At 56.5% G+C, this 26,255-nt stretch overlaps 1 protein-coding gene across 1 annotated transcript; it reads left to right on the forward strand.

Moving 5' to 3' along the window:
- The first annotated feature begins 17,241 nt into the window (after positions 1-17,241).
- MSTN (myostatin) lies at positions 17,242-24,497 on the forward strand. Its single transcript, XM_084891409.1, has 3 exons — positions 17,242-18,475; positions 20,081-20,454; positions 22,269-24,497. Exons 1-3 carry the CDS (start codon positions 18,100-18,102, stop codon positions 22,647-22,649), a joined length of 1,131 nt encoding a protein of 376 aa, XP_084747535.1. The 5' UTR covers positions 17,242-18,099; the 3' UTR covers positions 22,650-24,497.
- Positions 24,498-26,255: the final 1,758 nt, after the last annotated feature.

Here is a 26,255-nt window from a genome sequence, read left to right on the forward strand (position 1 = left end):
CATCGCCATTGCTGCCTCAGCCTCTCCTCTCTGCCAGAAGCTGACTTCGTTTGTGGCCTGGAATCAGAGGATCCAGTCTCAGCCCCGCTCAGCCCTCGGTGCCGGAAGCCGCGTGCTCAGAAGCAATGCCCTGGTGCTCTCGTCTCTAATCATTTCCAACATCAGTTTCCCCCGACACTGTTCCCCACTCCTACCTCCTGCTGGCGGCTGACCCAAAGCCCTGACTCTGTAGCTTACCCTCGTCGCTATGTATCCGGGGACTTCTATTATGGATTTTAAGTAATAGTAACAACCAAATGAAGCTTTTTTTTTTTTCTTCTTCTGTTGGAGAAGCACATAAGATCGAATGCACCCCTTACATTTCTTTTAGAGATATTTAGAATGCAGATGACATAGCTCCCTGAGACCCTGAAAATAAACCCGAGGTTCCTCTCAGATGTGAAAACAAAGGCTTTATTAAGGATTACGCTTTTTATTTATTTACTAGAGGCCCGATGCACCAAGATTCGTGCAAGAATGGGCCTTCAATCCGGCCTGGAGCCGACTTTCCAACTTCCCATGCTGCCTGGCACCCCGCCCCGCCCCACCCTGCCCCTGGCCGTTTGGGGCCTGCATTTGCAAATTAACCCACCATCTTTGTTGGGTTAATTTGCATACTCACTCCTGATTGGCTGGTAGGTGTGGTGAAGGTATGGTCAATTTGCATATCACTCTTTTATTAGTGTAAACTAGAGGCCCAGTGCATGAAATTCAAGCATGGGTAGGGTCCCTAGGCCTGGCTGGTGATCAGGGTGAATCAGCCACTCCCCCCCCCCCCCCCCCACTGCCACCCACTGGTCGCCCGCCATGTTTCCCACCGCCCCCTGGTGGTCAGCACACGGCATAGTGAGCAATCGAACTCCCGTTCTCCCCATTGAACTCCTGAGGGACACTTCCTATATTAGCCTATTATATAGAGATTTTTATTTATTGACTGATTTTTAGAGAGAGAGGGAGAGAGGAAGGGAGAGAGGTCTATTGGTGTTCCACTTGTTTATTCACTCATTGGTTGTATGTGCTCTGACTGGGGATCAAACCTGCAACCTTGGGGTGACACTCTAGCCAACTGAGCTACCTGGCCAGGCCCTAAGGATTAAGCTCTTAAATTAAGGGCACTGTAAAACGCCTCCAGATTGCTATAGTATTTTTATACATATTAACACAACATAATTTTTAAAAATAAAATCTTAGCTATATAATTCCTAGAGGCCTGGTGCACGAAATTTGTGCACCGGTTGGGGGGGGGGCACAAATTTGTGCACCCTCCCACAGTCCAGACCCCCGATTGCTCCCTCTTTGGGGGGATTGATCACAGGGCTCCTCAGAAGGAGGCCCCATCCACCCGCCGCAGCCCCCCGGCCGGTGGCCTGGGCCTCCCTCTGCAGGGCGATGGTGGGCCCCCGGCCGGTGAAATCCCACCCGCCTGCCTGGCCGGGCACCAGTGTGTCACAGCATGGTTGTCTGGATGGCCGTTCTGCTGTCCGGCCAGTCGGTCGACTTGCACAGTGTGCTTTTATTACTACAGATACTTCCCAGTACACATGCACCCTCTCTGTCCGTACAGCACCTCTGTTAATAGCACATCTGAGCCATGAGACACTACTGCGTTCAAAGGATGGTGAGGGGCTTTGGGGACATCCGGCATCGTGTGTCCCAACTTTGCAGAGGCGAGTCTGATTGCCCCGACCGCTTCTGCCTGCCAGCCTGATCACCCTAACCACTCCCCTGCCAGCCTGTTTGCCCCCAACTGCCCTCCCCTGCAGGCCTGGTTCCCCCAACTGCCCTCCCCTGCAGGCCTGGTCCCCCCCCGCCAACTACCCTCCCCTGCAGGCCTGGTCCCCCCCAACTGCCCGCCCCTGCAGGCCTGGTCCCCCCCAACTGCCCTCCCCTGCAGGCCTGGTCCCCCCCCCCCCAACTGCCCTCCCCTGCAGGCCTGGTCCCCCGCAACTGCCCGCCCCTGCAGGCCTGGTCCCCCCCAACTGCCCTCCCCTGCAGGCCTGGTCTCCCCCCCCCCCCAACTGCCCTCCCCTGCAGGCCTGGTCCCCCGCAACTGCCCGCCCCTGCAGGCCTGGTCCCCCCCAACTGCCCTCCCCTGCAGGCTTGATCGCCCCCAACTGCCCTCACCTTGCAGGCCTGGTCCCTCCCAAATGCCCTCCTCTGCTGGCCATCTTGTGGCAGCCATCTTGTGTCCACATGGGGGCAGCCATATTGTGTGTTGGAGTGATGGTCAATCTGCATATCACTCCTTGATTAGATAGGATAGAAGGCCTGGTGGATGTGTCCGGGCAGAGTTTGGAGGGGTGACAGCTATCAGCAAGTTTTCTAGAGGAAATGCTTAGATTTGCAAAAATAATTTCTAACAATAAGAGAGCATTTTAATTTAATTTAATTTATTTATTTTTTTGTTTTGTTTTTGCCCCCCTCCCTCCCTCCCTCCCATACATACCCTCGCATTTTAATTCTAAAACGTGACCCACACGAGACCACACCCACTCCCCAGAATGCCTAGCGATAGAGCCCCGGCTATCACGCCGTCCAGGCGGCCTGCGCGTGGAGCCGTGCCGGGCGGTGCGGGCGGTGCGGGCCCTGAGCACGGCTTCCGGGCACGCGGGGCCTCCTGCAGGCGGCGGCCGGCGGGCGTCACAGCCGGGAACAGCTCCGCCCGCCTCCACCCCTCTGCTCGGGGCCAGAGCCCCCGCGGCGGGGAGACGCAGGAGCCTGGAAACTCGCCTCCGCGCCTTCCGAGGCAGCAGGCCCGCGTGCGGACCCCCGAGGCCTGGCCACGGAGCCACGCCCTCGAGCAGGGAGAGGGACAGGAAGTGGATCCTGACACGGACATCGGGAAGGGTCCCAGCAGCGAACAGCACAGTCAGCCCCTCCTGACACCGACAGCCAGCGTGTGCGGTGCGGCCGGGGAGGCCGGACAGCCCGGAACTCTGACCGCGGCAGGAGGCCTCCGAGAGGGAGGCCGTACTGTCAGCCCGTGGGCAGGGAATGGCGTTCAGACACAGGAGCCCGGGCCTAAACCACGTCCAGGGAAAGCTAGACAGAACCACAGTGACGGCACGTATGTAACATTTATGAGCACACACGCACGCACACACACACACGCACGCCCACGGGGAAGTCTGTAGCCGGTGGTGTGTGCTGTGACGTGTGTCTATTTTAAGGGTAGACATTACAGACCCAGACGGTGACTGCTCGGCCCCGACCTCCCCACGGGCCTGGAGGCGCTCTCACCGCCCAACCGGCGCCCGGAGCTGCCCCTGGAGGCCGGGAGGAGCTGGAGGCCGGGGGGAGCTGGAGGCCGGGGGGAGCTGGAGGCTGGGGGGAGCTGGAGGCCGGGGGGAGCTGGAGGCCGGGAGGAGCTGGAGGCCGGGAGGAGCTGGAGGCCGGGGGGAGCTGGAGGCCGGGAGGAGCTGGAGGCCGGGAGGAGCTGGAGGCCGGGGGGAGCTGGAGGCCGGGGGGAGCTGGAGGCCGGGAGGAGCTGGAGGCCGGGGGGAGCTGGAGGCCGGGGGGAGCTGGAGGCCGGGGGGAGCTGGAGGCCGGGGGGAGCTGGAGGCCGGGAGGAGCTGGGGGCCGGGAGGAGCTGGGGGCCGGGAGGAGCTGGGGGCCGGGAGGAGCTGGGGGCCGGGGGGAGCTGGGGGCCGGGGGGAGCTGGGGGCCGGGGGGAGCTGGAGGCCGGGAGGAGCTGGAGGCCGGGAGGTCTGGGGGCCGGGAGGAGCTGGGGGCCGGGAGGAGCTGGAGGCCGGGAGGTCTGGGGGCCGGGAGGAGCTGGAGGCCGGGGGGAGCTGGAGGCCGGGGGGAGCTGGAGGCCGGGAGGAGCTGGAGGCTGGGAGGAGCCGCTGCTGGAGGCTGGGAGGAGCTGGGGGCCGGGAGGAGCTGGAGGCCGGGAGGAGCTGGGGGCCGGGAGGAGCTGGAGGCCGGGAGGAGCTGGAGGCCGGGGGGAGCTGGAGGCCGGGGGGAGCTGGAGGCCGGGGGGAGCTGGAGGCCGGGAGGTCTGGGGGCCGGGAGGAGCTGGAGGCCGGGAGGAGCTGGAGGCCGGGGGGAGCTGGAGGCCGGGAGGAGCTGGAGGCCGGGAGGAGCTGGAGGCCGGGGGGAGCTGGAGGCCGGGAGGAGCTGGAGGCCGGGAGGAGCTGGAGGCCGGGAGGAGCTGGAGGCTGGGAGGAGCCGCTGCTGGAGGCTGGGAGGAGCTGGGGGCCGGGAGGAGCTGGAGGCCGGGAGGAAGGTAAACCTCCGAGGTTCCCTGTGGGACCGAGCCCTCGCCGGGCGCTACTAATGGAGCGGGGACGTGCCGGCTAATGGCCCTGGATGCTGAGGCTCAGCCTCTCCGCGGGAACCCGATGACCCGCCGGGGACTTGGAAGCTGATGTCATTTCTGGGTGGAGGGAAGCAAAGCGACCGAGCGGCTTGAGCAGGGCGGGGGAGACAGGGGCGGGGGAGACAGGGGCGGTGGTGGGAGCGGCACGGCCTCTGTGCTGGGGGCACAGACCTGGAGGGGGCTGCGTTCATCCCAGGGCCTGGCCGGCTCGGGGTGGACAGATGGGCCTACACACCCATTTACCCCCCACACACATACACCCCATACACACACAGACACACACACACTAACACACACACCAACACACACACACACACTGCACACGCACACACACACAGACACCCACCCACCCACACACACACACACACACACACACACACACACACTGCACATGCACACACACACCACACTGCGTACACACACACACAGACACCCACACACACTCGCAGGGAGACGAGGGAGTCAGACATGGACACATGGATGCGGAGCGGCTCCCGGAGGCCACGGGCACAGACGGACCCGGACTCGGGCCTGGGGTGTCCGTGCCCATCACTGCCGTCCGTGGGCTGAGGCCCTGCCCTCACCGGCCAGCCCCGGCTCCGGCCCCGCAGCTCTGCAGGTGCCCCTCGGCCAGTCTTCAGAAGCACAGCTCTGAGAGAGCGGCCTGGAGCCCACAGGGGCCCTGTCCCCTGGCTGAGGCCTCTCCCCCCCTCCCTCCCCTCCCCTTCCTCTCTTCCCCTCCCTCCCTCCCTTCCCTCCCCCTCCTCTCCTCCCTCTCCTCCCTCCCCTTCCTCTCTTCCCTCTCCTCCTTCTCCTCCCTTCCCCTCCCTCCCTCCCTTCCCTCCCTTTCCTCTCTTTCCACCCTCCTCTCCTCCCTCTCCTCCCTCCCTTTCCTCTCCTCCCTCTCCCCCTTCCCCTTCCGCTCTCGGGCCACAGGGCGGCCCTCTCCCAGCCCCACAGCCGGTGCCCCGGAGGGAGGGCAGGCTCCGCGGGACAGACAGGCTGGCTGCCTCAGAGCCGCTGCCCTGGAGCCGCCCTGGGAGCCAGGGCCGGGATGTGACACGAGGATCAGCCCCTCCTGCCGGTGGGGATCAGGGCTGAGCAGCCGCTGGCCTTCCTGCCGCCTCCGGCCTCCCCACCTTCCCAGGTCCCAGGTCAGGCCTCCCCCCCCCCCCCGCCCATTCCTCCCCCCCCACCCCCCCCGGGGAGGGCAGCCCCGGAGGAAACCCAGCCGCCTGCTTGGACTCCGTTAGCGACATTTGAGCCATCACATCCTGGGCCAAACCTGACCGTGAACTCACAGGACACTCACTCCCAAAAGACACTGAGAGGGAGAGATCACGCACACAAAAACGACCCCACAGTGAAGTGACCTCGTGGGTGGAGACGTGGAGACGTGGAGACAGGGCCCCAGTGCCGGCATCGGTTTAAAACCCGGGCGGCGAGTGCCCATCTCCACTCCGCCCCCTCACGCCCTCCAGCTCGCCCCTGCCACAGGCGCCAAGGTGACGCACTTCTTACCCGGCCGCAGGGATGGCGGCTCAGGTGAGCATTCCGCCCTTTCTCTGCCACAGACCTTCCTCTGCCCGGATGTGCACACCTTCACCCACGCTGCGGCCTGTCGCCGGTGACCATAGCCTCGCCGGAAGCACGTGGACCAGGAGTGCCGCTCAGCGCCGCGTCGCCAGGCCTAAGAGCCTGGGCGTGCGCTCTGGCCCCGGCGTTCAGCTGCTCGGTTCCCGGCACAGAGCAGCCATTGTTGTTTTGCAAAAACACATGTGGCGTTTGGGGCGAGGCTTTGGGCAGACGGAACCGCTTTGGGGCCCTAACGGCTCCCCAGATTCAGGATGAAAGGCTAAGGACTGAGCTCTAAGACAGCCTGGGGGGGTCTGACTTTCTGGGGTGGCCCTGACTCTGTGGGGTGCCTGCCGTCAGTGTCACAGACACGGTGGCCCCGACTGTCCGTCAGCATGGCCCCCTCACAGGCCGGCACGGCCGAGTAAACAAGGCTTTAGCTTCTGTGGCCACAGAAAACAAAAGCTTCCCTTTTCAGAATAGCGTAGGTTTGCTTCGATAGAGACATGCTGATACAAAGGGCTGAAATAAGTGTCATCATTAACATAAAGTAATAGGACATTTTAATAAAAATTAATATTTTTTCTTGAACATTCACTTACCAGACACTGAATAACTGCACAAATTAATAAGCACAACACAAATAAACCTATCGTTCTTGTTCTCCGAAAGTGAATTATTTCCTGTTGCGCACACCAGACCTGTCAGCCTGAGCCTGATGACGTGGCCGCCTGTCGGAGACCACTTCCAGCATGTCATCGCGACGAGAGTTTTGCCAAAAGGGTGGTGAAGCTTGGGCGGCTCAACAAGGGTTGAGTCAAATGGAATTCACCTGCTGGAAATGGCTAAGGCACTTCCCCCAAACCTGAATAGGATTGTCTGCTGCCAGGCAGCTCAGGGGTTTACTGCCTCCTGCTGGCCAAACACTGAACAGCTGTTGGCTATTCCCCAATCTGACAATGCTTCTGCACAAAACCCTACCCTGTGAAGTGCGTATCTCCACCTTGCCTTAGGAGAAACTGTGTTAATAAAAGCACGGTCCTACACAGGAGGTAGTCTTCAGTTCCTTTAGCTGAAGCTCCTCTGACCCCCAACGCCTCTCAAAATTATCCTTTGTCTCGGACTCTAATCATCTACACACAGCCCCTCTCTCCAGAATGCTGAACCCTGTGTAAGGCTGGGGCAGGAACCCCGGCCGCCATCAGCTGCTAAAGTGTCCGCTGCTGGTGTTAGTGGAGGGAAACGGTGCGCCTGCGTGTCAGGTGCGTAAGGGAAATGAATGCAACACGATCACAGTCATCAGTCATTAGCGGACATTGTAGTTCATCATTAATAATTATGCATGATGCTGAAACTGGTGTGGCTCAGTGGATAGAGCGTCGGCCTGCAGACTGAAAGGTCCCAGGTTTGATTCCGGTCAAGAGCATGTACCTTGGTTGTGGGCACATCCCCAGTAAGGGGTATGCAAGATGTTTCTCTCTCATCGATGTTTCTAACTATCAATATCTCTATCCCTCTCTTTTTCTCTCTGTAAAAAATCAATAAAATATATTTTAAAAATTATGTATGACAAGATACTCGTAAACTTTAAGTTATGACATTTTAAAAAATATATTTTATTTTATTGATTTTTTACAGAGAGGAAGGGAGCTAGAAACATCGATGAGAGAGAAACATCAACCAGCTGCCTCTTGCACACCCCCTACCGGGGATGTGCCCGCAACCAATGTACATGCCCCTGACCGGAATCGAACCTGGGACCTTTCAGTCCGCAGACAAACGCTCTACCACTGAGCCAAACCGGTTTCGGCTAAGTTATGACATTTTTATTATGACATTTCTTACCGTTATATTGGCTGGGCCGGGAGAGTACTCATTATGGGCTGCAATGGCCGCAAGCTGTGAGTCTGACGTGCTTGCCCTGCGTTATATGGAGAGTCACTATGTTTTCCGAGCAAAGACGTATAATCCGACAATAGACAGGATATGGAAGTGAGAACTGCCGTTGAAATCCCGCCCTGCGCGTGGCTTTCTGAACCGGTCCCTCTGACTGTGTGCAGCTGCAGAGTAGCCACAGTGAGCGTGAGCAATGCTCAGAATTCCCTCAGACCCAGGGTGGGGGGACTGACTCTGAGAGAGGTGACCACCTGGTCCAGGCGCTCACAGGCTTGAATTTGGTGTTTTGTTAGAATATAATCCCATAGAGTTAAAGAAGCATCTATAACATCCACCCCAATTCTAAGGTGAAGAAACCAACACAGCTGACTGAGCAACATACATTACCCAGGAGGACCTGAGAGACCACGGAGGACAATGACCCCCGACGACGGAAAGATAAATAAAACCGAGGAAGAGAAACAAGACCGAGGACGCTCTCGGGACGGGTGTCCAGTCAGGTCACCCGGGGACAGAGGGTCCGTGGGCCCCGGGCTGTGTGGGCCACAGGAAGGTGAGCCTGGGGCTCCGCGTGCCTGCAGCGCCCCCTGCTGGCCCGCCTTTTCCTTGATAAACTCAGAGCCGCGTCCAGGCTGGGAAGGGAATAACGGAGCCTGGACGTGGGAAGGGGGCTCAGCAGCGTCTCTGTCATGACCGATGGGGCAGGCCTGGGCCCGCAGAGCGGACGGGCTTGCTTTGGGTCACAGCCGGGGTCACGGGGGAGTGAGACCCTGCCCGTCGGGCTGTCTGTGCAGGTGGCGACTCTGCCGGAACCGGTGGAGCATCGGAGACACACGCATGGCGCAGCCAGGCCAAGGCTCCTGGGCTGCTGCCGGCTTTATTTTTTTATTTTTTATTTTTAAAATATATTTTATTGATTTTTAAAAATATATATTTTATTGATTTACAGAGAGGAAGGGAGAGGGATAGTTAGAAACATCGATGAGAGAGAAACATCGAACAGCTGCCTTCTGCACCACCCCCCCCGCCCCAACCGGGGATGTGCCCGCAAGCAATGTACATGCCCTTGACCAGAATCGAACCCGGGACCTTTCAGTCCGCAGACCGACACTGTATCCACTGAGCCACACCGGCTTCCGCTTTAAAACAAACTCCCCGGACCGGTCAGCGCAGACCAGCTCTGCTGAAACGAGGCCCCTCTGACCTCCCAGCCGATCCGCTCCTCCGGGCTCCTGGGCTGACATCGCCGGCAGACCCCGGGCTTCCGGGCCGGCGGCCCCGTCCTCCGGCCCCTCTGCGGGCCGGTCTCTGAACCGCTCCCCTGGCCTCGCGGCCCCTGCCGTCCTCCCTCCTCGCCCTCCGCCCGGACACCGCGAGGGACAGGGGCTTCGGGAGGAGCCCGGCCGCCTGCTCCTGCCTCCTGAGCGCCGGCAGCTTCTCCACCGGGAACGCCGCCCGCCGCCTGCGCCAGCGGAGGCCGGACCTGGGGGCTGGGGACCGGGGGGTTCGGGGGCCGGGGGGCCGGGGGGCCGGGGGGCCGGGGTTCGGGGGGGACCGGGGAGCTCGGGGATCGGGAGGGTTCGGGGGCCGGGGGGGTTCGGGGACCGGGGGGGTTTGGGGGCTGGGGGCTGAGGACCGGGGGCTCGGGGCCCGGGGGCTGGGGGTTCAGGGACCGGGGGTTCAGGGACCGGGTGTTCGGGGACCGAGGGCTCAGGGGCCGGGGGGCCGGGGGTTCGGGGGGTCGGGGACCGGGGGCTCGGGGACCGGGGGGTCCGGGGGCTTAGGGGCTGGGGGGCTCGGGGCTCGGGGGCTTGGGGGCTCGGGGGCCGGGGACTGGGGGTTCGGGGGCCGGGGGCTCGGGGACCGGGGGGTCCGGGGGCTTAGGGGCTGGGGGGCTCGGGGCTCGGGGGCTCGGGGGCCGGGGGCCAGGGACCGGGGGTTCGGGGGCCGGGGGTTCGGGGGCCGGGGGCTCGGGGGCCGGGGGACCGGGGGTTCGGGGGCCGGGGGACCGGGGACCGGGGGGCCGGGGGCTCGGGGACCGGGGGTTTGGGGACCTGGGGGTCGGGGGGCTCAGGGAGCGGGGGCTCGGGGGGCTCGGGGGCTGGGGGGCCGGGGGCTCGGGGGCCGGGGGGCCGGGGGCTCGGGGAGCGGGGGCTCGGGGGGCTCGGGGGCTGGGGGGCCGGGGGCTCGGGGGCCGGGGGTCGGGGCTCGGGGGCTCAGGGAGCGGGGGCTCGGGGCTGGGGGGCCGGGGCTCGGGGGCCGGGGGGCCGGGGGTTCGGGGGCCGGGGGGCGGGGGCTCGGGGGCCGGGGGGCTCGGGGGCTCAGGGAGCGGGGGGCTCGGGGAGCGGGGGCCGGGGGCCGGGGGCTCAGGCTCTGTTCCTGTCCAGGGCCGGGACCTCAGTTGCAGGCTCGCTCCTCACTCCGGTCGGGACGTGTGCGGGAGGCAATCAATCAATGTCTCTCACATCGGTGTTTCTCTCTCTGTCTCCCCCTCCCTCCCACTCTCTCTAAAAATCAATGGGAGCCGAAACCGGTGTGGCTCAGTGGATAGAGCGTTGGTCTGCGGGACGGAAAGGTCCCGGGTTCAATTCCGGTCAAGGGCATGTACCTTGGTTGCAGCTCAATCGATGTTTCTAACTCTCGATCCCTTTCTCTTCCTCTCTGTAAAAAAATCATTAAAATATATTTTAAAAAAATAAAAAATAAAAATCAATGGAAAGACACCCTCGGGTGAGGATTAACAACAAAAACCCACAACAAATATGAGGAATTCCTCTCCTCCACTCCACAAACCCGAGTTCCCTGGCACTGTGGGGCCCTGGGGTTCGGGCATTCTTTCCCCGGTCACCGGGCTGGTCGGCGCGGTCCTGCTCCGCTCCCGTTCCCAGGCACAGCCCGTGCTCCTGCCCCAGTTCGCCGCTGTCCTCTTCAAACGGAGGGACAGCGGCCGGGTGACCTCCCGGGGGCCCGCCGGCGGGTGTCCGCCAGCTGTCCCCCCCGCGCGTGGGCCGGGGCCCAGGGAACCCAACGGCCCGGCAGCAGCGGGTTAACAAAGCTGCCCTTCTCCAGGCCCACGTGCTGCTGCCAACACCACAGACACCCCGGCTCCTCTGACCCCCTAGGGCACCTGCGGGGCAGCCACGCTGACACCCCCCCCCGGCACCCCGGGGAGAGACCCTCACCGGGGCGGGAGCGGCCTCTGGCAGGCCTCCTGGCACCACTGCCCGGCCTGGCCTGCTGTGCCCACCCTGCCGCAGGCTGCCTCTGACTCAGGAGCCCAGGAAAGAGCCGGTGAGAGGGAATGTGTACGCCGGGGGAGAAGCTGCCTGGACCGCAGGGGTGGTTTCATGGACGGCTCCCGCCCTGGCGCCACAGGGACTGGGAGACACACACGAGAGACTCCATCTGCTCCGAGCCAGACCCATGTGAGTGCCGCTCCCTCTGAGTTTGAGTGGAGATGGAACCTATGAGATTTCCTCACGATGTAAAATTAAGGTAGGAAATTTGGTTGCATTACAGATTTAAGTTGATTGCACCATGTACAAATGTCCAGTGTTTAGCCCAGGTCTGGAGCCTGAGCAACAGTGACGCCGCACTGACGGACGGCACTCGATGATTTTCTGCGTGTCTCCGAGGAGAGACAGGCCTGGGCCTGGAGAGACGGCGGGACAGCGGTGCAGTTCCCGGGGCCCCCAGCAGGGGCCAGGATGCTCTCGCTAAATCTAATGAAATGCAAATGTTTTCACTGTAATTCAAGGTTTTATTCACTTTCAAACCAATAAGAAAGCCAGGTAGGACTCCTTATAGTTAAGATTACTAGAAACTACTGACACTCACTTTCAATGTCAAGAATGTAAATATATAATTCAAAACATTGAAAAACTAGTTTAACAGAAATGGTGCGTTCGACAGCCTAAGGCCGAGCCCTGATATCTGAACGAATGGGCATCCAGGGCCCAGGAGCACGAACGCCCTCACACGAACCACGCACCAGGCCTTCGGGCTGCCAGCTGCCGAGGCGCCCGGGGCCGGGCGGGAACAGAGAGCCCCGCGTGGCATCGGTCCAGGACATCGAGCACTGGCCTTACTGGTTAATTTTAGAACATTGGAAAAAGTTCTTGCCCAGCCTGTGTGGCTCAGTGGTTGAGCACAGAACTATGACCCAGAAGTCACAATGGATTCCGGTCGGGGCACAGGCCCAGACCGTGGGCTCGATCCTCAGTGTGGGGCGTGCGGGAGGCAGCCCATCCATGATTCTCTCTCATCACGGATGCTTTTATCTCTCTCTCCCTCTCCCTTCTGCTCTGAAATCAGTAAAAATGTATTTTAAAGAATTCTTAACTCAACATAAAAGAAGTACTTGGTCCATCCAAAGTGTTTCCATGCAAATTGCCTTTGTAAATCCAATGACCGTGCTTACCTTGGATCATGTAAGCCCTCCGGGCTCAGCATCTCCATCTGCTCAGGAGAAGGCTGGCTATAACAGTCTTACATTTTTATCTTCCCAGTCTGATGTTTTCTCAGGCAAAAGGCACCCTCCCGCCTCCTGTCCCTGGCCCGGGACCCGTGGCAGCCGGTCTCAGTGAGCGCTCGCACAGGGAGTGGACAGAGGACAGTGGGCACAGGTGCCACGTTCTTTCCGGCGGGCATGGAGGGGCCTGGGACCGATGCCTCTGAGAGCCCGTCGGCCCGGGGGGGGGGGGGGGGTGCGGCCAGCGCCCTCGGCAGCTCCCGGAGGAGCGCGCTGAGCCGGGGAGCTGAGCTCTGACCACACTCCAAGCCCTCGGAGGGCGGAGGGAGTCCCTTTTTAAGAAAGGGAATGACACTTTATGTTTTAAGATCTGATGTTTTTTCTTATTTGCAGAAACAGTCTTTGTGTTGGGTGGATGGTTTTCGAAGGTCCCCAAACCCACCCGGAAGAGACAGAGCTCTCTCTGGGGGGCTGTGGCCGGGAAGCTGCCCCTCAGGGTCAAGGTTAAGGGGGGCGGGGGCTGTGGGTGGGAAGCTGCCTCTCAGGGTCAGGGTCAGGGTTGGGGGGGAGAGAGGGGCTGTGGGCGGGAAGCTGCCTCTCAGGGTCAGGGTCAGGGTTGGGGGGGAGAGGGGGGCTGTGGGTGGGAAGCTGCCTCTCAGGGTCAGGGTCAGGGTTGGGGGGGAGAGGGGGGCTGTGGGTGGGAAGCTGCCTCTCAGGGTCAGGGTTGGGGGGGAGAGGGGGGCTGTGGGCGGGAAGCTGCCTCTCGGGGTCAGGGTTGGGGGGGAGAGGGGGGCTGTGGGCGGGAAGCTGCCTCTCGGGGTCAGGGTTGGGGGGGAAAGCCTGTCTGCCATGCCACGCCACCCCCTGCTCCGGGAGCCACCTGCAGGCTCTAAGGTAAACGAGGGAGCAGGCCCCGCAGGAACGAGCTGCTTATTATGCTCGGATTCTCGTTAGTCATTTTACAACCCGGCCTCGTTAGCGTTGGGGAGTGCACAGCTGCGGGCAGACACGGGTGCCCGCCCCACGGGCAGGATGGCGGGTGCAGACCGGAGGGAGAGGCCAGAGGGAGATCCTCCAGCGCCCCTGCGTGCAATCAGCACAAACAGAATGAAGCTGAAGGCGGGGAAAGGCCGAGTGAACCGCAGCCTCTCCCAAACCCCGGCCCCAGCCTGCGGGGAAGGACTGAGCAGCTGTGATTCTTTGCTGTTGGTAAAACGAACGTATCGGGCGAGGTCTGAAGCTCAGAGACGGCAAAGGTTTCTTTCAAAGGAAAACCAAGTTTTTGAAAACTCCCATAAATCAAAGTCAGCCCCCACCCCTTAACGGGCGCGGGAGGCGCCTGATGCGAGCGAAGACCCCGATCTCCCCGTGGACACTGTTCGGAGACATGGACGGAGCGCCCCGGGCAGGGGCTGGTCTGGGCTTCAGAACACGCACCGAGAACTAAGTTTTCCCAGCCGGGGTGGCTCAGTGGTTGAATGTCGACCTGTGAACCAGGGGGTCACGGTTCAATTCCTGGGCTTGCGGGCTCGATCCCCAGTGTGAGGCCTGCAGGAGGCAGCTGATCCATGATTCCCTCTCATCATTGATGTTTTTCCCTCCCTCTCCCTTCCTCTGTGAAACCGATAAAACTGTATTTTAGAAATCACGTAGGGAACTCACTGCTGTCCCCGAGAAGGGAAGGCAGTGAGTCTGAGAGAGCACCTCACACAGGCTGGGTGCGGGCCCCCAGCTGGCGACTCACACAGCCATGCCTCCCGGGTTCACCGAGGCGATGAACTCTACCCCCGCTCCAGGGGCGCCTTCCTGCTGGTGTGAGGAGAGCCGGGGACAGGCTTTACAACGCAGGGTACGAAAGCAGAGCTGGGACAGAGGGCAGGTCACGGTTCTCCCTCCTGCTGTGTCAGGGCATGTGGTCCCAGCTCAGCCTTGGTCCCTCTTTCTCTCTCTCTCTCTCTCTCTCTCTCTCTCTCTCTCTCTCTCTCTCTCACACACACACACACACACACACACACACACACACACACACCCCTCTCCGGGCACCTCTCTGGGCACCTCTGATGCTCCCACACGAACGTGGCCTGTTGGGGAAGAGCTGTAGTCATCTTAACCAATGGTGCCCCAGCCTACAGGTCGCTCTCTGGCCAGGGCCCTGGTCAGAGCCATGGCGCCTCTGGGGGTCATAGGTCATTCAATCCTGAAGTTCCGCTGGATTGTCCGGTGTGCCCCGTGCTGGGGCAGAGCACTACCAGAGCGGCAGGGACCGCCCGTCTCCCTGGCCAGGCCGGGCAAGAGGAAGTGCTGTGAACAGAGAGCAAACCCAACCACAGGCCACTCAGAAACCCGCAAATATGCAGCCGTGTGCCTTGAAAACTTAGCAAGATGATGTTTCTTGTGTTTAAGGAGAAACTTGCTCTCTGGTTGGCTCCACTCCTCGGCAAACACCCTTTTGCCAACCTGAAATGGGCAAGTGCCGGACCAAGAGCTGCAGACAAAATGCACACAGTGACCCCCACCGTTAAAGGGCGCAGGGCCCACTGGGTGGAGGACAAGCCGGGAGCAGAGCCGGCCGGTGGGAATAGCGAGGGCCACGCCCCACACGGCCGCAGCACTCAGCCAGTCCGGGATCCTCCTCAGGGGAAAACGCGGACACCAGGTGATAACTCCTCTCATTCTCTGTGTCTCAAACGTATAATCTATGAACCAGAGTTCCCACTTCGGAAAGGAAGGAGGGGAGAAATAAACGTTTGAAGTTTTGCTGAGTGAGTTTCAAATCTAACTTTATTACCTGGGACATTATGGCCAGGCTTTTTGACAATAATATGCATATAGTCACTTCAAGGCTGCTTTGAAGACCAGCTACAGAAACTCCTCCTGCACAGGACTCAGCCTCTCTCCGTAACCTGCCAATGGATGGTTGGTGGTTATAATACAATCCTGTCTAATAAAAAGGGAATATGCTAATTGACTGCCCAACCCTCAAAGATGGCAGCGCCCACGGCCACACGATGGTGGCGCCCAGTCCCCTCAGTGCCCTCAGCTGCCCAGGGCTGCCCAAGGCTCAGGTAACCAGGACCGGCCAAGGCTTGCGCTGCCGGCAATGGCAGCAGCAGAGGTGTGATGGGGGTGTAGCTTTCTCCTGATGGCTGGTGGCCTCCTGCCCCTGTGGGCTCCCGGGCTGTGAGAGGGGGCAGGCCAGGCTGAAGGACCCCATCCAGTGCATGGGGACTGGGACCTCACCTGGGTCCTGGGGCCTCACCTGGGACCTGGGACCTCACCTAGGACCTGGGGCCTCACCTGGGACCTCACCTGGGCCCTGAGACCTCACCTGGGTCCTGGGGCCTCACCTGAGACATGTGACCTCACCTGGGACCTGGGGCCTGACCTGGGGCCTCTCCTGGGACCTGGGGCCTGAATATGGGCCTGACCTGGGGCCTGACCTGGGACCTGGGGCCTGACTTGGGGCCTGACCTGGGGCCTGACCTGGGACCTGGGGCCTGACCTGGGGCCTGACCTGGGACCTGGGGCCTCCCCTGGGCCCTGGGGCCTCACCTGGGGCCTTCCCTGGGACCCGGGGCCTCCCCTGGGACATGCTCGCCATCTGCGATGACCACACAAGACCATGAGGAGTGATGTGGGGTTAAAAATAAATCCTAGCGAGCAGGCACACTGGCAAACACGGAAGCCATGAGGAGGTGAGCCGGCCATCGGGGAGGGACAGCCTCTGCCTTCTATTCTGAGAAGCAGCAGAGGGGGCCGTGGCCCGGGAACGCCTTGTTTGCCTGGAGGCCGCAGGCGGCCGTGCCGCAGCCGTTGGCAGCTGCCCCCAGCGGCCCTGGTTCCTGCGGAGGAGAAACTTAAGCACAGCCCGAACCCCTCTGCGTGAAACCAAACCCAGCCTGCGTCCCGTTATCAATCACTTGGATGTGACAGGCGCTGTGTTCAGCGATTTCCATGCATCATTGGGTTACCCCCCGGCCGGGACAGCGCGGGCAGCGCACGCAGCCCATCCATTACCGGTCGTTAAGGTGGCAGGTGAGCCTGGGGCGCAGGTCGGGGTGACTTGGAGCCCAGCTCCGCGATTCTGATTTTTTTTACAAAAAGGTCTGACTTCCCACGTTACATTTATGATAACATTGCACAGATTCGTACATTCAGAAATAGACTTACCAACCACAGCCTTGAAGCCTGGTCTGATACTGGCCGACAGCAGAGAGCATCGGACCCTCTGGGCATCTGGTGTGTGTCTGGCTTCCCTTAATCGGTAACGATGGGCAGAGCTAATGCATTATGTAAGGCCATTTTTTTTCTCAAGAGATGTGGATGCCTCTTAAGAATTTGATGGAAACGCATTAACTTTTCAGGCTACTGAGCTGCATTTCAGTGTGCCGAGGCAGTAACTGAGCGGACGGTGTGCAGAGCAGCTAGCGGCCTACGATGAATGAATGTCTGATATGGGGCACGGCACTCTCCTGGGGGAAGGAAGGAAGGAAGGGGTGCTCTCTCTGAGGGGCCCTCAGCTGCCCCAAAGGAGCGGGGGACAGCCCTGCTCCTGGCCGGGGGCTGCAGGCTCCCGGCTCCCGAGGCTCAGAGGGAGAGCGCGCCCCTCGGAGGCCGCTCAGGTGCGAGCACAGCGCCTGCCGCCGCTCCGACCTCCTCCGGAGCCCGCCAGGGGTGTGCCCTCTGGCCAGTGAGAACCGGCAAAGGGGTGCGAGCCCATCGCAGCGTGGGGGGGAATGGGTGCCTTTGATGGGGGGCGCTTCCCTTGTGAGCTCACATGTTCTGACAGGGTTTCTGGGGGACAGACCACATGTCTTGCTTTTACCACCAGCACCGGAGGCAGATGGAGTGGGTGCTACACTGCTGGTGAGGAAGCTCACTCTCTCCTTGTTCTGCGTTCAGTTTTCTACTGGCTCACAGTATGCTCTTGGTAATGAACTGTGAAGCAGTACGTCTTCTGAGAGATACTGGCCTGCAATTTTAGAATAGGAATAAAAATAATAAAAAGGCACAATTTTTATATGAGTAAAAGATACTAAATTATTTAAAAATAAATCCATGTGCACTATAACACTATGATAAGTATGAATTCCAACATGTGCTAAAAAATGTATTCAGAAAGGAAAGTTTCTCAAATTAGAGCTGAAAACCTTTTACTAGTATGACAACCTTGACTTTTCATTCAGCTCTTCCTAATTGAAATTTACATTTTCCTAATTTCACAGGACTGAAAGTAATGTAATACAACAAATAATTTTTTTTTACTTCAAATGCCTGCTTAAATAGCATAAAACAATTTTTAGCTCTTGAGAAATAACATTTCAACACGTAAAATAGGCAGTGTGAACTGAGACTTACTTGTTGCAATTATAGCTTCCGAGCCCCACATGTATGGATGAACAAGCCCGAAGTGCAGTTCGTGTTATTGTTTACATACTTTCATTTCTCCATCGTCACCTCTCTCTCTCTCTGCCGATCTGCAGATTTATTTCTTTCATGGAGCACCCAGATGCACCAGCTCGCCCTGGCCTGTAACGGAACACTGCCTGGTGGCTTGTGACAGACAGGGTTTAACCTCTGACAGCGAGATTCATTGTGGAGCGGGAGCCAATCACAGGCCCCGACGACACTGGTCTCATCCAAGTCGGAATATAAAAAGCCACTTGGAAGACAGCGTGCAAGATTCCCCGGGGTGGCCACGGGGGCCTCCGACTGTCCAGGCATCGCGCTCTGCCTGCCGTTACTCAAAAGCGACGGAGGGAGCAGGGACCAGGGGACGCCCGCACAGCTCCCAGCCATGCAGAAGCTGCAGGTCTGCGTGTCCGTCTACCTGTGCGTGCTGATCGTGGCCGGGCCCGTGGACCCGAGCGAGGAGGGCGAGCAGCCGGGCGAGGCGGGGAGAGAGGCGCCGCCGTGCAACGCGTGCGCCTGGCGGCAGAACACCAAGTCGTCCCGGATCGAGGCCATCAAGATCCAGATCCTCAGCAAGCTGCGCCTGGAGGCGGCCCCCAACATCAGCAAGGAGGCCGTGCGGCAGCTGCTGCCCCGCGCCCCGCCGCTGCGGGAGCTCATCGACCAGGACGACGTGCAGCGGGACGGGGGCGGCGAGGGCTCCCTGGAGGAGGACGACTACCACGCCACCACCGAGACCGTCATCGCCATGCCCACCGCGCGTGAGTACCGCCCGCGGCCGTCCTCCGGGCTGCCCGGCTCGGTGGGAGGAGGAGGGCCCACAGCGTGGCTTTGTCCGCCCGGGTCTCAGAGGGCGACACCGGGGAGACTCAGAGCTGAGGGTGCGGTGGGGTTGGCCGCGGCAGGTGCCCAGGCTGTCACAGCCCCCGGCCCCGGGCAGCCAGGAGGGAGCCCCAGGCCACGCCACAACGCGCACGGAACCGCGACTGCATGTGATTGCTTGAAACATGCGTGTGTGGTGGTGAGGTTTTTCTCTGAGAACAGGGACCGGGGACTCGGGGACTCGGTGAGTCAGAGCCCAGCTGAGCGTTTGCCGGCACCTGGAATGACTCCTGGAACTCAAAACCCTTCCTCACGGGGTGTCTGTGTTCCTGGCGAATGAAACTACTTCATTTTAGAAGCGATCCCACGGAGAGCAGGAGGAAATACTTCCTAAACGCGATGTATTAAGAAGTGCGATGACAAGGCATCGTGATTGCCCTGAGCTAATGACGGGGAGATGCCTGAGAAACAAGCCCGCAGCCGAGCAGGTCCTGGCTCCCAGCCTCGCAGACCTGGGCCAGGTGCAGGCTACAGCGGCCGGCCCGCGCAGTTCCCGTGGACTTATTTCTCAAGCATTTCCCAGCTCCTCAGAGAGCGGGGCGGTATCGGTGGCAGCGGCCTTGCTCCCCAAAGAGAATGCATTTCATACAGCTGCTTCTGCAGCCCGTTCCAAACCTCATCCGAGGAGGGCGCAGGCGCCTCCAGAGAAGCGGGGCAGAAAGGCTGCTGCCAGGTGTCGGTGCCGCAATGCTCTCTGCCCTTTAACCCGCTCAGCACAGGCTCCACACTGTTCTGTGGCCCGGCCGCGGGTGGAAACGCAGCCCAGGCCTCGCCTGCAGGCTTGTTACCAGCGGGGCCGGGAGCCGCTCTGCTCATTCTAAACGTCTCAGGGACGCCAGGCGGAGGCAGGTCTCAGGGCTTCTCCTCCGGCGGCCTGGCACCACAGACGTGCCTTCCTGCTTTGGACACGGCCCCAGCTCAGCCCTTCACTCTGGTGCGGATTGCCTCCTGGTTTCGATCCTCTAAAACGCTGTTCCCATTCCAGAGCCCGGAGGTGGCAGGGCACTGCTTTCCGCTCGCCCCCACGCGGCTGTGGCCGTGTCCCCAGGTAGTTCAGGCTGGGGGCAGGGCTCCTCCGCAGACTGACTGGTGCAGCTGCTCAGAGTGTAACTGCTCAGATTCCCAAAGAATTCTAAGTGGATGTTCCTCCACGGTGTCTCCTGTTCTCTCTAATCATCGTCGTTTTAAATCGCATCCGCTGCTGCTTCCTTCTCAGGGTTCCCCCGTCCCCGGTCCTCTGGAAAGGGAGCAGACTGCTCATAAACAGCTGAGAAAACATCTGAGAAATTCTGAAGAACTGGAGTCATTCTTTCCTGGGACATTTTTCTGAGTTATGAATGAAAGTCTCCAGTTTTTCATCTTAAATGACTACATAGACATTCATTAATCCAACAGAAAAGAATACCAGTTAATATGAAAGGGTTTGTTCATTTTTTTTTTATGAGAAATAATTTCAGTAACTCCTTTTCCGACTCATTTTTTAGCTGATCTTCTGACGCAAGTGGAAGGAAAACCCAAGTGCTGCTTCTTTAAGTTCAGCTCTAAGATCCAGTTCAACAAGGTGGTCAAGGCCCAGCTGTGGATCTACCTGCGGCCTGTCAGGACGCCCACGACGGTGTTCGTGCAGATCCTGAGGCTCGTCAAGCCCATGAAAGACGGGACGAGGTTCACGGGAATCCGATCCCTGAAACTTGACATGAGCCCGGGCGCCGGCATTTGGCAGAGCATCGATGTGAAGACCGTGTTGCAAAACTGGCTCAAACAGCCCGAATCCAACCTGGGCATTGAAATCAAAGCTTTAGATGAGAACGGCCGTGATCTCGCGGTGACCTTCCCGGGACCCGGCGAGGATGGGCTGGTGAGTGAGGATGGGCAGCCTCGGAGGTCTCATCGGGATGGGAACAGGTCAGAGCGGAGGAGAGCCACAGGCTCCTCTGCTCCCGGCCAAACACGGTCCCTCAGCCCTGTACCCAATAAAAGTGGGTGTCTGGTTTCACACCGCCGGAACACCCTCCTGATAGTTTTACTTCGCATCAGGGTTTTTTAAAAAGCTATTCCACAGCCCTTAGCTTCTTGGGGAGTTCTTCTGGATGGTTATATGAATGCAAGCATGAAATCTTCAGAGTGGATCCGAGGACACACCCAAGACATTTCAGCTCCTCTCTCCCTGCCCCAGGGTGCAATGTGTTGGATTCTTTTTGCCTTAATAAAGCATAAAAAAGCTTTGTAAGTTATAATGAAAATAAAATGCTTTTATTTATAGCAATAAACTAAGAACAACATGTTTAGTCTTATACACTATATTAAAGGTCCCTCATAAGTATGTTCATTATTTTGTAGGCTGTTTATATATTTGTAGGTGCAAATGTATATGTGGGTTACTTTGTGACTCATGCTAATAAAATGTAATGCTCAGGCTAGTTACCCTGAGCTGTCTAGGCTATTTCTGAGCTGCCTTACCATTCAAGAGTAAATAAATATTCAGGATTTTACTTAGGTAGGGTATGCCAACTAATTTCCTATCAGGACAAGCAGATGACGATGCCCTATAATTTATAAAAATTAATAAAAACAAGTGTAAATTTAGAACAGTAGATAAAAATTTAGAACTTTCCTGTTCACTTATGCTTGTTTACAAAAATGGATCAATGTGACCATATTTTCACTTCATCTATTGATATGATTTACAACAAAAGATTACACTTGCAAGCAATAAATGTTGCTTTTTTAGTTTTCTTACTAAGTGGTATTAAGTCAGCTCTACTTTAATGAAAACATATTCTTAAAGAAATGAAAGTTTTTCAAATGACCTATTTTTCTTTAACTATGCTACATAAAATGTTATTGACTCTCAAAATGTTACTGTTTTTATAATCTTAAATAACAATGACTGGTAGGTATCTTTTGATTTTGGTGTAGGATAAGAACAATTATTCATTATATGAGAAAGTGTTCTTTTTATAAGTAGCATTTTAATGACCAGAGTTGGTGATGTGATAGACTTGTTATTATTAAACAGGTGGTTAATATGACATATTCCTTAGAGTTTTTCATGTAGAAAGAAACAGTCTCAAATGCATTAAAAGATTGGTGCAGGGGAAGGGTTAGAAAATGATTTTCTAAATATCAGATTAGAAACTTCTTTCAGTGAAAGAATAAAGGAAACATTACCGGACCTTTTTCTGCATCTGTCCCTCTTCTCTCAGAGTTTCTCTTTCCAACTCACTCATACCACCTCCTTCACCACCTCCCTTCCCTTTCCCATTGCATTGCCCCCAGTGTGGGGGTGTCTACTAGATTCTGCTTTCCTCCCCACGTTTCCGCGAGTGGGAATGGGTGCGTGTGCCTCCCTTCCCAGGAGTCCGTGGACAGAGCCCGCGCATTTGATCAATAAGAGAGAAGAGAGGGGGTGGCCTCGCCCCTTCCCTCTCCCCTCTCTCCCTTTCTTCTCAGTCTATACACATTTCCGGAGCATCCACTAGATGCACAGGGAAACCTGTGTTGCTGTTGTATAAGGGAAGACTCGATCCTAGTGTACATTACAATTCTCTGATTCTGTGCCTGTTAGAAATGAACGTGTGTAAGCAGTGTCTCTTCGATAATGACTTCTCGAGACAGGCCGGAGTTTCAGCACCCGTGGGTGGTACTGACTGCTCTTTCCTCTTTGCCCAGAACCCCTTCCTGGAGGTCAAGGTGGCAGACACACCCAAGAGATCCAGGAGAGATTTCGGCCTCGACTGTGACGAGCACTCGACCGAGTCGCGCTGCTGCCGCTACCCGCTGACGGTGGACTTCGAGGCCTTCGGCTGGGACTGGATCATCGCCCCCAAACGATACAAGGCCAACTACTGCTCCGGGGAGTGCGAGTTCGTCTTCCTGCAGAAGTACCCGCACACTCACCTGGTGCACCAAGCAAACCCCCGCGGCTCGGCGGGCCCCTGCTGCACCCCCACCAAGGTGTCCCCCATCAACATGCTCTACTTCAACGGCAAGGAGCAGATCATCTACGGGAAGATCCCTGCCATGGTGGTGGACCGCTGCGGGTGCTCCTGAGGCCGGCATCGGTTTGTAGCTTCCTCCAACGCGGGAGGCCTTCCCCTCGGCTATTCTGAAACTGTGAATTATGTGCCTCCGGCTCTAAGCCTACAGCATGCTACCGTCACATAAGCACACACGACAGGACATGAACTAAAAGCGAGCATATATGCAATGATTGGTATTTAACCATCAAAACAAATCGCACACTAGAAAGCTCTATGATTCCCGGAGTTTTGAACTAGGAGGTCAGATTACACGTAGGTTCATACATGCAGCATGACACACGTAGGCAGCTGCGAGGAGCTCTCCTTGCGTCCTAGCGGATGGAAGGAGAGCTGTGATTCATCCTCTGGAGTTGCATTTAGCTTCTACACAAGCTCGATAGGTAGGATTGGGAAGTGCAGCGCTGTTGTGTTCTATTGTTTAAACCAGCCTTACACACTTGAACTTACATTGTCTGATAGAATGCTTGGTAAGAAGAAATTCCACAAAAATAGGGATGGGACACACTATGCAAGACCCATGCCTGTGTTCATTGGTTCGTACATAACAATCCATGCCATGGTGCTAATTCAGCAGACTGAGTGGCCATGCATCAGGTTATCAGAACAAACCTTCAGCAAGATGAAGAGCCAGTCCTTCCTGCAGGCACACGTCCCTAGACCTCCCCGTGGGGAATGCATTTCCTTTAGGACAAGAGGAGTTGTTTTTGTAGTATTCTTGGAGAAACTGATGCGTCTTAAAAGGTAGCCAGAAAATATTCATTTCTATCAAAATTTCCAAATTCCAAAAATTTACAAATTACAGCTTGCCTTTGCAACACTGCAGTTTTTATGATAAAGTAATAAAAACGACAGATCCTATCAATATTGTATAAAAGACTTTGAAACAACTGCATTTATATAATGTGTATACAATTTTTTTTTTTTTTGTAAATAAGTGTCTCCTTTTTTATCTACTTTGGTATATTTTTACAGTAAGGACATTTCAAATTAAGTATGAAGGCACAAAGACATGTCTCATCCGACAGAAATGCAACTGCTTATACTTCAGATAAAGTAGCAAATAAAATAATGGTCTTAAAACTCACATGCTAATGGTTAGATGGTTACATTACAATCATTTTCTATTTTTTTTACATTACAAACATTCACTTATGGATTGATGATGGCTGTAAAATATGAATGTGAAATTTCCACAGTTTACTTGTCATTGCACTCAAATCTCAACGTTCCATTATTTTAATACTTATAAATATCACTGAGCATACCAAAATGACTTCATCCTGTCATCTGAAATACAGAATAATAAGCTGATGATCTTAATAAGAACTGTTAATTTTGTAATTCAATAATGAATATATTTCTGCATATATTTACTTCTGTTCTGTAAATTAGCATTTTGTTCATCAAATTCATTGTACTTATAATTAAGTGAAATTATTTCTTACATGTAATGTGTAGAAACAATATAAATTATATTAAAGTGTTTTCACCTTTTCTGAAACACACACAATTTTATGTTACGAAGATTAATTCTGGATGTCTGGTTTTCACTTTATTATTGGAGTCAAATGGCTCAGCACACAAGTTTGCTTGGGACTTTGAGGTCTGCTCCTCTGGTTCTCATGAGTGAGCTTCTGTCCACTTGGTCCTAGTCAAGCTGCTTGACACATAAAAGCAAGGACTGGCTTTATCTGCTTCCTTTCTCTTTATCGTGACCTGAAAACTATTTATATGTTTTCATAGGTTCACTTTCCAAGCGCTGGCAGCTGGCAGTGCCGGCGGTCCTAGGGTTACAGCCCGGCCGCGGCCACGGGACCCGGCTGCCTCCGCCGCGCTCGCTCGCAGTGACGGCACATTCCTCCGGGCCGAGCGGCACCAATCCCAGGGGGCGAAAACAGCGATAAAGGGCCTTCACCCCGAGCGCAGCCCGTCGTTCCGACTGCGCTCCCCTCGGCACCCTCCGCCGGGAGGGACGTGGTGCAAAGCAGTCGCAGGTGATGAGCATGCCATGGAGGGTCATGGCTCCTGGATGCTCATCTCTCACTCACAGGAATGCAATCTTTAACCAGTGGTGTACAGCCATTGACACTCCTTTGGCTGCTGTGAGCACTGAGGGGTGAGCACTGACGTGTGTCACACTGAGGGGCTGGCACAGAGGGCTGCCCTGTGGGGGGAGTCCACTTGCAGGCGCACACACTGGGACCTACCTCTTCCGGGACCTGAATGTCTAGGTCTGTGGTCGGAAAACTCATTCGTCAGCAGAGCCAAATATCAACAGGACAACGATTGAACTTTTTTTTTTGAGAGCCACATTTTTTATTTTATTTTATTTTATTTTATTTTTAATATATTTTATTGATATTTCACAGAGAGGAGGAAGGGAGAGAGATAGAGAGCTAGAAATGTTGATGAGAGCGAAACATCGACCAGCTGCCTCTTGCACACCCCCTACCAGGGATGTGCCCGCAACCAATGTACATGCCCTTGGCCGGAATCGAACCCGGGACCTTTCAGTCCGCAGACTGACGCTCTACCGCTGAGCCAAACCGGCTTCGGCGAGAGCCACATTTTTTAAACTTAAACTTCTTCTAATGCCACTTCTTCAAAATAGACTCGCCCAGGCCGTGGTATTTTGTGGAAGAGCCACACCCACGGGGCCAAAGAGCTGCATGTGGCTCGAGAGCCGCAGTTTGCTGACCATGGGACTAGGTAATAGGCCCATACATGTACATAGGCTGGAATACAAGTAGCCGGAGACCGTGACCTCTATGGGGGAATGTGAGGAGGGAGCACCTCTGTTTCCTAGGAGCCACCCCCAATCGTTAGAGTCCCCTTTACCTGGGCCCAGGTCCCATCACCACTGTCCCCGGGGCGGCCCTCTCGTGAAGCCCACAGGACCGGGAGGAGGCGACCGGACACTCTGGGAGGGGCCTGCACACTTCTGCGTGCGGGGTCCTAGAAGGCACGGGCGTTCTGCCTGGCCCTCCGCGGCGCGGCATTCGCATCTCAGCACCCTGAGGACACGCCCGTGTACCCGCAATCCTAATCCCTGAGATTGAGAAGACATCATGTGAAGCTCAATGCACTGTATCAGGTTTAAATTCTGATTTTTTTTTTGTAATACTTCCTACAAATTTAGATGAGTTAAAAATAATAAAAATAAAGAAAAAAACCTTTCCAAACTCTACAGTTCTTTTTGTATTCAAGCTGGTTTTTGCAGTTCTGTATAGAACTTTATTTCATTAAAATAAAGAAGGCAATAATTTGACATTGGCAGAAACTAAATTAAAACTCACTTAAAACTCCCCCCTCCTAAAAATCCAATTTATTTCACTTTAAGCCACGATTCACAAACATTAGAATGTCAATAACCCTTTTGAAATCTGTTGAAGACTAGGGACACTCTCACAAGAAAAAAACACACATGAATTTGAACATAGTATCAGGGAATTTAGTTCCTTTCCACAGCCCATTCATCAAACCTAGTTTATAAACCCTTAGGAGGGATACTGAGTTTTCCTTCTTAAGATAAAAATTATTATTTATGAACTAATAAAGTGTATTTGTAAAGATGTGCTTTCTAATTAATTAGTTTTGTCATTAAACCATGTGAGTG

The sequence above is a fragment of the Pipistrellus hanaki genome (assembly GCF_964339955.1).
Source record: "Pipistrellus hanaki genome assembly, chromosome: 8".
In the NCBI taxonomy this organism is placed as follows: Eukaryota; Metazoa; Chordata; class Mammalia; order Chiroptera; family Vespertilionidae; genus Pipistrellus; species Pipistrellus hanaki.